The sequence below is a fragment of the Pezoporus flaviventris genome, unplaced genomic scaffold (assembly GCF_033815535.1).
Source record: "Pezoporus flaviventris isolate CSIRO_AGI_PZ_B2104156 unplaced genomic scaffold, CSIRO_AGI_Pfla_v1 ptg000045l, whole genome shotgun sequence".
NCBI classification, from domain to species: Eukaryota; Metazoa; Chordata; class Aves; order Psittaciformes; family Psittacidae; genus Pezoporus; species Pezoporus flaviventris.
Genome location: NW_026892593.1, coordinates 5248147 through 5262779, shown reverse-complemented (window position 1 = coordinate 5262779; position 14633 = coordinate 5248147). Strand labels below are relative to the sequence as shown.

General features: G+C 35.5%; 1 protein-coding gene across 2 annotated transcripts in view; it reads right to left on the bottom strand.

Moving 5' to 3' along the window:
• The window catches only part of SEMA3E (semaphorin 3E), a 138085-nt gene that overhangs the window by 42590 nt on the left and 80862 nt on the right, over positions 1 to 14633 (bottom strand). For both annotated transcript variants that reach the window (XM_061467306.1, XM_061467305.1), the window contains one exon: positions 12667 to 12786. In XM_061467306.1, the coding sequence (XP_061323290.1) occupies positions 12667 to 12786 (120 nt within the window). The remainder of the gene's footprint in view (positions 1 to 12666; positions 12787 to 14633) is intronic.

The following is a 14633-nucleotide window of genomic DNA, read 5'->3' as shown; positions in this document are numbered from 1 at the left end:
TTAGTTATATACTTATCTATGTATGTATATGCTCCTACACTATAACCAAGGTCTGCTTTGCAGGACATCTTGGCCTTTTTGTGGTTGACACTTATTTTTGTTGGTTTGGTTGGTTGTTGCTTTTTGATTTTTTTTTGTTCCGTGTTTTTTTTTTATTATTATTATTTGGGGGGGCATGTTTGATTTTTTTTTTTAAGGTGTTCATGTTACTTATATTAAGCAATAGTAAATCGTATTTGGGGGAGACACTGTGCAGATTTCTGTGAATGTTGTTGTTAACACTGGCTATCCTACTCACTGTTACTGGAACTCACTGGACAAAATTCATTCTTAGTGTAATGATCTCATATTTATTCAACCTTACAGTAAGAATGACATTACATGCAAGAGCTGTTTGATGCATTTCATTTACTAAGCGTCATACACCTGAGACTTAAAAAGAGAACTATGAACAAGAAGGTTCATATGCAAAGTTAATCCAATAGGAAAGCATAAAATAGAGATGGTTGCTTGTGTGAAACTATGAGAAACATTCTTTTAAAAAACTCAATAAAGCCATGTGGTGCTAGTGTCATGATGTACTCTTTTTTTCTTTTTAAGTAATTTCTAAAGCATCAAAAAGGGAGTGTAAACATCAAATAGTCACCATATTTGAACATAATGTTCTATTTGAAGAAGAAGACTGTTTGGAAGGGGTGGGACACACTGGGACACATTGACTCCACAGGGAAAGGACATCTCAATGGATTGTCTGACTGCTTGACCTGGTAAAGTGAGCTTTCAGCAGAGGTCATCAGAATTGTAAGACTGAAGCCCAGAGCAAAAGCAACAACTGCAAATGAAGAGGGTTTGGGAGGGAGATGGCTTCCAAGCAGATGTTCACATCACTGCACTGAAGTCAGCATATTCTGAAGCTTTCCTTCAACCTCCATATAAAAGCTGTAAGGCTAATTTTCACTTGCAGGATTGCATCCTCTTACAGACCTCTTCCATTGAAGTCCATTGCAATTTTGCCCTTGCTTTTTATGAGAATGAGACTGAGGCCCTTGTCCCACAGTAGAGTAACACATAGGGAAAACTGTGATTTAAAACCTTCACCAAGTTCAGTACATAGTGGTATACAGTTGTAGATTTATCAACAGTCTTTAGTGCCATAGAAATGAATGTAACTGATGAAATCTCCAAGACTGTGACTGACTTTTCTTTTCTGCAGAAAATAAAATTTAAAAATATTTAACATAGCAGGCGTTCTCTTTCTCAACAAAGAAAACATTTGTTGCCCATATCCACTTTCCATTTATTCAAATATTTTTAAAGTCTGGTACAATCTTAACATCGCACCTTTATGGTCTTGCATTTTACACATCTATTTGTACCCATGTGCACTTATACAGCCTAACATGAGGAGCTAAAGAACTTATTTAGAAATGAATGAAATATATCATTGTAAGGCATTTCACTGGTGTAACTGGATGTGTTTTCTCATATAAGAAATTGAATACTGAGTGAATCCAGAGAAATTTTCCCACCTCAATAGAAAATGAAGTGCAATGGATAGAATATACCTCATTGTGATTTCCATTCTCTTTTGCACCACATTTTTATAGTATAAATTCACCTGAAACGTTTTTGCAAAGATTCTCTTGCTCTGTATACTCTCATAACATTTTTTTCTTTCTTTTCTTTTCTGTATACTTACTTATCCTTACATTTTGATTTTTGACATGGAAAGACACACTGATTACACTATGTAGAAGCTTCTTTTAGGAAAGATGAACCTTGGCTTCTCCATAAAAAAATAAAAAAAATAAAAAAAAATTCTGAAAAATCACAGAAGATGTCTGTAAATCAGCAGAAAATATAATTCAAATATAAGTCTTCAGAGCAAATTCTCAACTCCGTGACCTGTCTTAGTCTGTACACTTGCCTCATTAAGAAGTCACATGCTAAAAGAAATACACAGTAAAATATTTTGGTTTTGCATAACAGCAGAAAATAACATGCTGGGTCAGGCCTGAAAATATATATCATTTAGTCTTTTGTATTTAAGGAAATTAAGTGTTGGTGCTAAGAAAAATATGTATTAGCAGGTAGGTGCCTAATAGATATAAGACCAGCTAACTCATTCTAGAAATTAAAAATCTAAAACCTGTAGAAAATTAATCAATACCATGGAGCTTATATACATGATCCTGAGCTGGTAACACAAGGATGCTCTAAGGAAAGAACCTTTCATTTTATGATGTTACACCTTCTTATAGAAATCCAAATTTCAAAAGAATATATGCACTGCCAAAAGATTGTTCTGCTTGTTGTCAAAGGATTACAAACTTTTAAAATGACACCTTCCATGTTCACTCAACTTTATTTTCAAATATTAAGAATAGAGTCCTTAAAAACTGGCTGAAATAGTCAGATCTCTACAATTTGACATAATTAAGATTATTTGGGAGGCAGTATTTCTTCTAAGGTTCTGTTTTCAATCCTCTTTACTCTCCAGTGACACACTGAAAAGATCAATCGTTCTATGGGAAGATAGTGCATAAAATACTGCAGACATTAAATCCTCCCTAAAAATTCAGATGTATTTTTTAGGTCTATGCATTTTATTCCACAGCTAAATGATTAAGACACATTGGGGTCTAATCTGAAAACATGTTTAAAATCTGGAGCTATGTCAGACTGCTGTCTGCGTTTGCAAAAGGATTAGCAATTTGTGACTCGTGTCAAAATATCTGGCCTGAAGTGGCAGAAATAATACATTTCTCTGATTTAATGCATGTGAAATTCTCTGGCAACAGGGAAAAAAAAATATCAAAAAACCAAAACCACCCCACATAGAGAAATCACAGGCATTTATCTTTAGCAGCTCAGAATGTTTTAAACAGAAGGGATTGAACTGCTCAGAATTTTAGATGGCACGCCTTTGCATGACCATAAACTGGACACATAAACTCATTAATGTCCAATGGCATAGAATAGGACCTTTAGAAAAATAAATTATGATTATACTACACTGGAGTGGTAGTAGGCATGAAAGTTCCAGGAACTACATACAGGACCTCTAGAATTAAATTGTTTGAATAGCTGTATATGGAGATACATAATGACCAGATGAAAGTGGAGCTAAAGAAAGCACAAAATTTTTATACAAAATTGAAGGAATTTCTGTGGAGAATTGCATAGTCTTTACACAGAGCTTCCCTAGCTAAGACTTTCATTTTTTCTTGATACTGACAGGCTAAACTTGTGTTGAGATTGTGAAGTTCATATCAGAACAAATACCAAATAAAAGTCCTTTCATCTAATGATTGCTATCATAAGAACTGGGGACTAAGGTTGTGAACAAAATAAAAGTAAAATTAAAAAAAAGGATACAACTTTATGGTTTGAGTCTAGGCTTTGATGATGGATGGAACAACAGATGTACTAGGTATGGAGAGGACAACAGCAACATTCAGCTGAGAGTGGATTTCAGAAAGCAAGCAGATACCCTGGGGAAATTCTGTCTATCCCTGTAGCATGGAGCCTTAGATAGCCAACAGTCCTGTTGCAGAGCTTCAACAGGCTATGCCAAAGTGGGCCATTCTGGAAGAAAGGGCAGAGGAGTGGATCCACTGCCTGTTGACAGCACATATGAACTGCAACTAGTACTTCTTTTTAGTCCACTTGTCAATGTAGAGTAATTCTCCTGGATAGATCTCAGTCAAATAAGAATAATTACAGTCATAAATTGTAGAGGAATTATACAATACCAAAGGTGCATTTTATAAATCCTGTCATTGTTCAGATTTTGCTGCTTTAAATTATGATAACACCTTATTGAACAGTACCTCCACTGCTCAAACGCTTCCATAGACTGCATCAGGTGTCCTCACTTAGAACAATGCTTTCTCTCAGAAATAAGGGTGACAAAATCTAAAAGTTATTATGATGAGATCTGAAATATTTTACCCAACCCCATCAAATTACCACACAGGTGGAGTATTTCTTTTTCCTTGGAGTACTAGTATTATTTCTCTGTATTGATTCATTCTCTCCTAACCATCTGTGTTTAATACTGAAAAGGGAAGGTCTAATATGATGGAAAATTCATTTCATATGGCTGATCAGTTCACATTCTCTACCAATCTGCCAAATTTAACTTAAACTTCACGTATGGACATATTTAGACAGTATTCAAAAGTAATGAATGTCACTCACCTCATTTTATGGATGGAGAGTACTGTCAAACAAACCTGTTGTCTGTTGAAATGTGTAAGAGTGACAGATAAGAACAACTGTGCTGATACAGAATACTTGGACTTCTTCAGGGCATTTGGCTTAGTACATAGCTATTTGATGAAAAAACTTGAGCACTGCAGAATTATATGACATAAATCTAAATTACTGACTGATCATAGTATAGTTGTTATAAGGTATGCACTGGTGAATCCTGCTTTACAGAAGGTTTCCCTACATTTTGTTTTTGATAGAAAGATGATTTTTTTTTTTTATTTAGTAGTGATTTAAACAATCGTATGATTTCTTCCTAGTGAAGTTTACAAAAGACTGAGGAAACATAAATAATGAAAGGGTTAATGAGGGCTCTGGCTTATGGAATGCTCTGAATATTGATTTAAAGGTCAGAAGCTAACAACGTTGATTTTAATACAACTGTGTCCAAAGCATATCTTGGAATAGGGAATACAATTTGTATGTGAAGAGCATCAGAATGCTCTAGAGGGTGAAAAGTTCAAATCCTTGTTCAGACTACTTTCATGTATTAGACTGAGGTGCCTCATTTAGGATCTTGGACATCCCAGGTGCCTTGTTACAGCTGACAGTGACAGGCATCTCTAGAAATCTCTTCATTGACCTTGTCATAAAAGACTGCTAATTAGGTGCCTCAAATAAATGTCTAAACTGGGATAATTTTGTGCCCCTGAGAAGAACTTTGGGTCAAGTGTGAAATGCTAGAAAGATGTTTCTCATTTTGATACTGTGCCAAGAGCTCAGCACTTAAGTCTATGAAAAGAGGAAGCTCAGAGTTAGGGAAGTGATCTTGCTTGTATACACACCATCAAATACCATGGTTCTAGTGTGTGCACTTCCAGAACATATGAAAGTAGTGCAGCGAGTTCACAGGAAGGACACAAATATGATTGAGGAATCCTTGTGATAGGAGGTTTAAGGAGCTATGTTTATACACTTTATCAAAAAAGTGAAGAGGTGGCTTGATCTTTGCATAGGTGCTAACATGTGAAAAAGATGTGCAAAGATAAGAGGAGACTTTTCAACCTTGCTAACAAAAGCATATTATGATTAAATGACAGGAATTTGAAGTTAGATAAATTTCACCTTAAATGAGTGCCTTTTTTTTGAAACATTGAACATTATTAAGTATTAGAACAGCTTACCAGAGAAATAATAGTGTTACTGTTATCTGGATTCTTTGAAATATCCCTGAAACAGTTTGAAGTCAATACCTAGGAGAAATTATCCATGCAGTGTGTGGCTGACCACATAAAATGTTCTGATGGTCCCTTCTAGCCTTTGTTTCTATTTGTGCAATACACATTATTCCTTCCCTAGCAAAGCATGGGAAGAACAGAATTGGTATTTCTTCATTATCCTTACTTAGCTTAATGTAAACAGCTTTTCACTAAGGTAATTATTATAGCCAACACGGCTATAATATGATGAACTTTAATTTCTCACATAACCATATGCATTGTTTCAGAAGTAACTTTTCCACCCTGTTTCACAAGAAAATGTTTGACCTTTTCTTTTTCTTTTCCTTACTGCAACACAGCATCTTTGTTGTATACAGTGAGCACAGGGGTAATCTTCACTTAATTAATGTATACTATAAGCTTACGTACCATTTTAATCTCTCTTGAAATATTTGCATATTTAACTCTCAAATCCTGAAATACTCAAATCTAACTGAAATTTGTGCTTTTGGATGTTTTGATGGAATTTGACAGCCTGTGATGTAGGGATTCAGACTAGATGATGTAATGGACCCCCTGGTAAAATATTCTATGACACTGTGTTGCTTATTTGGCAGCACTCCATATATATGAGCACTTGACATTGATCATCACATCACCCATCACACATCACTCATCTCAATGACTAGTTTCACATGAAGTATAGATGCAGAAGACTACAGTAAATAAGCAATTTCATAGTATTTAGGATTGGACATTCAATCCCATAAATATAGTGGGTTGAAAAACCTGAAAAGATTTAGTGGATGGTATTCTAACTGGTGGTTTTTTATTTGTGCAGAGGGACACTGTGTCTCTGAGCAAATATTTTCTAGGCAAGAATTTGTCACACATTCTGTCTAATGAAGGAGTGACCGACACCCACTTCAGTTTGGTCAGTGAAATCAGATGTTCCTCCTCTTTAATCCTCTGCAGACTGAGAGTGGAGATGAAGTAATAGGAAAAAAACTTGGAGAGGGAGTAACTGGGCAGGTCACTGTTTGCTTTGATTATAAAAATATGTCAGAAACAATATCCTAAAATAATAGATATATATATGCATACAATTTGTTTCTTAACAAAAAGCTGAAAGAATGATGACATTACCAAACACTAGTCAAGAGTATAAGAATTATGTCATGTAAAATTTAAACTGAGGTATGACTGGAACATTCTCTCTTATCTTCCATGTCAGTTCAATTTCAGTCTGTTAAAGCAAGGGCTTAGGAAGTCATATTGCCTACATTTGTTTGGTGTAGGGAGGTGAATTGAGGTGCTGGAGTAGATCCAGACAAGGACAACAAAGCTGGTGAAGGGTCTGGAGAATAAGTCTTATGAGAAATGGCTTCGGGAACTAGGCTTGTTTAGTCTGCAGAAGAGAAGGCTCAAGGAGGACCTTACTGCCCTCTACAACTACCTGGAAAGGAGGTTGTAGTGAGGTGGGGGTTGATCTCGTCTCCCAAGTAACAAGTGGTAGAACAAGAAGTAACAGCCTCAGGCTGTGCCAGGGAATTTTTAGACTGGATATTAGGAACAATTTCTTCACAGAGAGGGTGATCAGGCATTGGAACAGGCTGCCCAGGGCAGTGGTTAAATCACCATCCCTGGAAGTGTTCAAAAACCATGTAGATTTTTTTTATATGATTTAGTGGTGGTCTTGGCAGCCTGGGGTGACGGTTGATAATCTCTTCAGCTGTGTTTGGTGGGACTTCCATGTGGGCTTGTTAAAGGTGCTTTGTGAGTTAGTTAATCATAGAAGCACAGAATCATAGAATGGTTTAGGTTGGTAGGGACCATAAAGATCATCTTGTTCCAAGCCCCCTGCCACGGGGAGGGACACCTTCCACCAGCCCAGGTTGCTCAAAGTCCCATCCAAGCTGGCTTTGAACATTTCTATGGATGGGGCGTCCACTTTTTTGGCAACCTGTTCTTGTGTCTTACCACCCTCACAGTAAAAAATTTCTTCCTAATATCTAATCTAAATCTACCCTCTTTCAGTTTAAGCCATTCTCCCCCATGGTGCAGTTTGGATTATTGGAATGTCCTTGGAGTACCCCTAAAACCTGTTGCTCTGCTGAATAGAAAACGCATTAAGATAAAATCATTGTCTGACTGCAGATATCTCATCCAATTTATTTAAGGATAATCATCATTCATGTAACATATTTTGATCTATAGAACAGTAGTGGAGTAATAGCAGATACATGTGGAGAAACAGACTGAGACAGTATGCACTTATTCAAGTACTCATCTTCTACTGCCAGAACTGGGTTTATATACAGGCAAATGGAAAAAAACAGATCCAGATACTTCCCCCCACCCTGCCTTTTGTTGGCATCAAGGCTAACAGGAGGGACAAATGTCAATTTGGTAAGAATGGGAGCAGAGTAAATTTTTTTTCTGCATTTTTCTTCATCTTCTATATTTGGTTTGAAAACTTATCTCAGATTTTTTCTCACAAAATGTGTAAGAAGGCTTCATGTTCAATTCATCATGGGAAACTTCGGGTGGAGGCTCTCTGACTCTTGCTTCCTTCTGAAAAAATTCGTTTATTTCAATGACATGAACCTTCTTTCATTTCTGGATGACAGACAAGTAGAAATTGGAGGAGCCCAACTTTTTCTGACCTGAATGAACTTTTGACATTTGAAAGCATTTCATGAAGTCAGTGCTAATGAACTCACTTACTGGCTGGCAATTAACTTGTTTTTTTGGGCAAGATTTTGACATATATTCTTTTACAAACACCAATAGTTGTTCTGTCTGCAAAATCAGCACTCTTATTTTCCCAATTTGTAATTTATTTCTAAATGACATAAAAAACATGGAGTAATTGATGAAATGTTTAAACTTGCAGAAGCAACATTCATTAGAGTCAAAGTAATTAGAAAGGGAGAAAAAAATAAAAAAACTGCATGTTGCTGTCAGTGACTATACTTGAATATTTTTAGAATTGTAATATCTGGCAACAGCTGTACAAAACTGAATGGCCTGGAACTCCAAAGCAATTCAGTTAAACCAGTATTACAATAGAACGACTGCAGTAAAACATTATATATTTAATCTTTCAAATTCACATATAGTATATCATAGAATTTATAAATTAATTGATTTAGAAAAACATTTAGTTAGATTCTGGTGGTACAAAACAAGTTTGAAGTAGAATTAAATAAATGCTATATTTATTGCTTCTTGGTTTTTCTTTCTTAATTTGTCAACATATTCAAATATAATTATTTATATTAAGACAAAATACATAGTACATTAAATTTTTATAAAACATGAAAAGCATGAAAGAACCATTTCAACATACAGAAGGTATCACAGTACGATTTGATTGTGAAAGATTTTAAGGCTCATTTCAGTTAATACATAATGAGATTAATATTTTCTAGGAGACTGGCTAGGAGAATAGACTTTTTTACTGTGATTTTCTTTTTTGAGAAAGATAGATTCTGTTTTTCAGTAAGTTCCAAAGATTAATGATCTGCCAATGAGACAATCAAATTCTACCTGTTGTTGATACAAATATATCTTTTTGGCTCAGCGTTCTGCAAGGCACAGCTCAAACCTGGTTTTGATAAGAATGTATGAATCTGTAGCTCCTTCTCATAAGTTGTATTGCAACTCACAAAAACATGCTGAATACTGTATCAGTATACCACACAGTATGATCAAAGTCATAGCTTTGGGATATTGCTACCGTTCAAAGGAAAAAGTGTTAACGCTTTGGTTTCTTAACATATGGCTATTCAGAAGTGAATGACCTTACATGAACTTTTGTTGCAAGCCAACAACGAAATGAATTTTCCTGCAACATAGCACTAGACAGCACCAAGATCAGAAGTCTCAAGTGGATGTTTTGTTCCAACACATTGTTTCTCTTTGGCCTGTTCTGTAAGCTGGAAAAGGTTGTAGAAAAATATAATCCTGCTATTCTATCATGTTCTTAAATGCCGATATCTCTAATTTCTATGTATATGCAATTTGTAAGTTAAGAACTCTGCAGTGTTTACAGACAGGGTGCATCTTCCCTTCTCCATCAGCTCAGGAAGCATTGAGAAATTTATAGTTAAGGTACCTGACCACAGTATATCATCTGTGTTGATATTGTTGATTCATAGTTCCATATGGAAGAATGGATCTAGCTTCATATGTGGCATTAACTATGTATCTACATACATAGAAGTCTGCTATAAGGAGTCCTTTTTTGCCTCCTACACTATGTACCGCAACACATATGTAAAGTGTCATTGTTTAAATGTATATAAGCTTCAAATACACCTGGTGCTACTTAAAGACATTCTGTTCAGAAGCAAGTTAATTTGCTGATCAAAGATATATTTTAATTATACTGAAATGTAATATATTTAATAAAAAAATCAACAATATCTAAAAAACTTGACTTTCAGCCAGCTGCATACTATGAACTGCATTTAACTGCATATAACTGCATATTATAAACCAGCATTTGCCCTTCAAATTAAAAGTACGAGGTTTACTAATTTTTAAATAAAGGTGTTAGGGTTCTGTTTAGAAATTGAATAATGTCGTTACATTTTTAAGACTGTTTCATTTGTTACTCTCCCTTCTATGACAGTCAGACAGTGAGAAAGAAGTCAGAGAGCTGAAGTGGAAGAAATGGGAGACAGTAATTGGAAGTTATTGAATCAGGATACTCTGACTAGAGAGATCAGCAAAGAGAGACTGAACTGCAGTTTTGTGAGGAAGGATCTTGTCCCTTCAACTCCTTCAGTTACAGGATGTTCTTATCAGTCAAAGAAAGCAAGATTACAATTTGCTTACTCAGTCACATGCCATGTGTTATTTTTAACCTATCATACACATGGCACCTGTCTTTTTTAATCCAGATAGTCAGCTTTTCAGATAATGGAAACTAATATAGCTACTTACTAGTGTAGCAAACATATTTCCTGTTGGTCTACGCAAATACAAAAAAAGGTAATTTTCCCATGACTGGAGTGTGGGTAAAATTTTAGAACCTCAGTTTCACAAGGGAGAATGATAAACAAAAAGAAAGGAAGGGAAGAATGTGAAACATAAAGGGGCTATCATGGCCCACACATTCTTATGTATGCATCTTGTTTCTCATTTTTTGGTTGTTTGGTTTCTGTTTTTATTAGCCTGTTGCTTATGCTTTCTTAAATAGTTTTCATAAATATACAGGCATTGTTTTCTTCAAACTGTACCGGGAAGCCTGACAGGAAGTTTATGAGAGGAGCGAAGAAGATATGAAGTTCCCATATTTTAAAAATTGCTTAATATTTATTTTTTTCCCCAGTTTCAGAAGACAGTGTTTCTGCAAACCAAATGATTTCAAATGTGTTATACTGAGTTCTTAACTTCTGAGATGATTCTTATTTTGACAGCAGTTGGAGGTGCACAGTATTGATTGGATCCTTGGAGGCTGTTTCTGGTGATGTGATTCTAGTTTAGTTTGCCAAAGGGATGCATCTTTACTCAGAAAAGCTGATTACAAAAACCGAAAAAACACTAAAACCACTAAATTTATTAAATTAAATAACTTGGTTGATTTATATAAGTACATTTTAAGAAGAACAATATCTGCAATTATAGTTTATTCTAGCCAAGTACTTATTTTAAGTCATCTCCAGCCCCTGTCCTCTGTTTTCTTGTTCTTGTGACTAATAGACCAATAAACAATACTGTATGGGACAAGTCTGAATTTTAGCTGCTCTAACTCCTTAGCTACAAAACTGTCAGTTAAATGTGGAGCAGAACAATTAAGGAAAGATGTTAAGAGACAGAACAAAACAAGTTTGGGTTGGAGAGCTTAAGCTGAAATTTGTGAAAAAAAGAATTAGGGGAAACCCATCATAAACTGATAAAGTAAGTAATTTTGATGTTTAATGACTCAGAAAGAAAAAAAATAACATAATTCAAAATTTAGCTTTAATCTTTTAAGATACAGGAAAGTTTTTCCAATTTATCCTAGTTCAGCTGCACAAAACATTAAACACAGTTCATGCTCACATCAACTATTTATAATGTAGCTTAATTCTGCACTTAATGTTCTTCTCTGTGGTACTATTTCACTCAGCTACAAGCGTCAGTAAGGAGCTGACGTGCTTACTATGCATGATCAATACCAAGAAGCTGAAATTAACAAAGAATTATTAAAGTATGCCACCTCCCATCAAATTAATATGAATATACGGCATCTTCAGTGTGTGCTCACAGCCCAGAAAGCAAACCATATTCTGGGCTGCATCAAAGGAATAACGACAGCAGGTTGAAGGAGGTGATCCTGTCCCTCTCTTCTGCTTTTGTGAGACCCCACTTGAAGTATTGTGTGCAGTTCTGGTGTCCTCAACATGAAAAGGACATGGAACTGTTGGAACAAGTCTAGAAGAGGGCCACGAGGATGATCAGGGGACTGGAGCACCTCCTGTATGAGGATAGACTGAGAAAGTTGGGGCTGGAGAAGAGAAGGCTGCGTGGAGATCTCATAGCAGCCTTCCAGTATCTGAAGGGGGCCTATAAGGATGCTGGGGAGGAACTATTCATTAGAGATTGTAGTGACAGAACAAGGGATAATGGGTTAAAACTTAAACAGGGGAAGGTCAGATTAGATAAAAAGAAGTTCTTTACTGCGAGGGTGGTGAGACAGTGGAACAGACTGTCCAAAGAATGATGAATGCTCCACCCCTGACAGTGTTCAAGGCCCAGTTGGACAGGGTCTTGGGCAAGTGTGAGGTTTTCCTGCCATGTCAGGGGGGTTCAGTTAGGTGATCTTAAGGTCCTTTCCAAACCAAATCGTTCTATGCCTGTGTATTCTGTTACACGGTGCATCATTTAACGGAAAACAAAACAAAACACCCCCCAAAATACAGATTTAGCTAAAACCAGCCAAAATATTTAATATTTGTTGATGAAAATTGCTGTATCAGCTTACTTAATAAAACTCTAAGATGAAAATAACTCTGAGTTCTTTGCATAATTACCCTAAATATACATTCAAGCATTATTCAGTTCCTCTAGTCACAAACTGAATTTTAGACCAGCATTACATTTCATCAGAGAAAATATTTCTTATATGGTTTGTAAGGGAACTCTGAGAGCTTAAATTTAAATATTTATTTTTAATCATAGAAAAAATTCTGGTGGAATCCAGACCCAAAAAGTTACTATAGTAAAATATATTTCTTACCTCTGATGGATGTCCAGCTCTAATAAAAACACAGAGAGGATCAAAAGCTCCTGTTCCACAAGCCAGAAGATGTGTTCTGTTATATCGGTGAAGGACACGGACGTAATTTGCACATTCATCCTTGTTTATAAAAAAAAAAATAGGAAAATATCAGTATTATAACAAAATTATATTTTTAATATCTTAGGTGACCTTAGATGATATTTTGCATATCAAACCTTTCTACTCTGTTAAATATAATATGTTAGTTTTCCCACTTTGTGCTAATACCTCAGTGCCACCAATTTCATGGATGAATAACTTTGACTTGAAAAAAGCAAGTTTAAAGCAGTGGTTTGTCACAATTCATTTTGGACGCTTAACCAGTAAGGAGTTATTAATGTATAAAACATGCTTCTGTGCTTCTTTAATCTCAAAGGTATTCTGCAAATCCAAATATTTATTTTACTAAGCATTATTAGATGCACTAGACATTAGACTCAGAGCATGAGATGAGAATAGCCAGCAAATAGCTTCTCTCTCAAGTTAAACAAACATTAGGTCAAGAGAAATAACACTAAATAACACAAAAAATAGACTACTGCACCATTAATTTCTTGTATAATTAATTGCTAATAATTTATTATTTTTTTTAATATTGTATAGCCTCATGCTTTATCTTTTCTCAATGTTCAAACCTTTCTTTGAAGAAAAAATTATTCATTTCTTCCCCAGGGCAATGCTCTGGAACTCATTAGTGTATTTGCAGCTTCATAGATATTACAATTAAAAAATTTTCAAACATGCCTTTGAGATGTGGGGTCATTATCCTTCCTGTGCTCAACTAGAAATGGAGAGAGAGAGAGATAAAAGTATCCATTGATTTTTGGACTGCTGGGACTTGGTTTTACAGAGTGTGCAACATTTTGCAATGATTTCTATGTTTGGAGCAAAATTCCTGTTCATTTCCATTTGTTGCTCCATTCATTTCTGCAACTCAGACCCTGGGTTTTAAGACAGTTGCATCAAGTTTAAGAAGATAATTATAATCGTATTAATCTTAGCTAATTTTAGCTATTTTAAAGTTTAGACATGTAATTTATGGTATTTTCCTAGTCTTTTTCAGTAGTTAACACAAAAGGCCAGACATCCCCAGAAGGAAGTTAATTCTATCATCTTAAAACAAATGCATAAAACAGAGTGAAGGAATTTCCGCCTTGAAAATTTCCTGTCCTTTGCTGATAACTACGTTGGTTTCCCGACTGCTATATTTGCAATGAGAACAGCCCTGAATCTTATTAACCATTTGCAAAACAGAAGATGAGTCTGCAGCAGGACCATGAGCAGAATTCAACTCTTGCATATCCACATTGGGCTCAAAACTGAGACACCATGTTTCTTCCTTCATCAAAACTTTGCGACATTCAGTATAAGATTTCCAACTGCTCCAAAAATAAATAAGGGTCATAATGAAAAACTATTGTTTGCTACATGATTCTCCTTAGTCATTCACCTTGAAGATATACCATGATAATTGAAAGAAACTACACAGTCAGGTAACCTGCTGTGCACTTGAATATTATGTACATGGAAAGGAAAAATCAACCTTGCAACATCTTCCTTTATGAATTTCTCACTTCTTAACTAATTTATTCCATTTAAAAAAAATTAAAGAAAAATAATAATAATAAAAAGAGGCGGATGTGCAGCTGTTCTATGACCTTCCTACTTGGCTGCACTGTAGCCCCTGACCAATGCTCTCAATGAGGACAACAGGGAGATCGTAAGAACTGCGTGACCCCACAGGTAAACAGTTACAGATCTGGCATAAAGCCGTTGTTTTTCTAAGGGTATAAAAGCAGGATCCTCTTGTAGCCAAATCTGAAGCCTCACCTGTGGGTGTAGGAATTTTCCCAATTTCTTGAGACTATTGGCATTGGCTGCAAAGGGGCTTCCCAGCTTGAAGTGTGGGCCCAAATAATGATTTG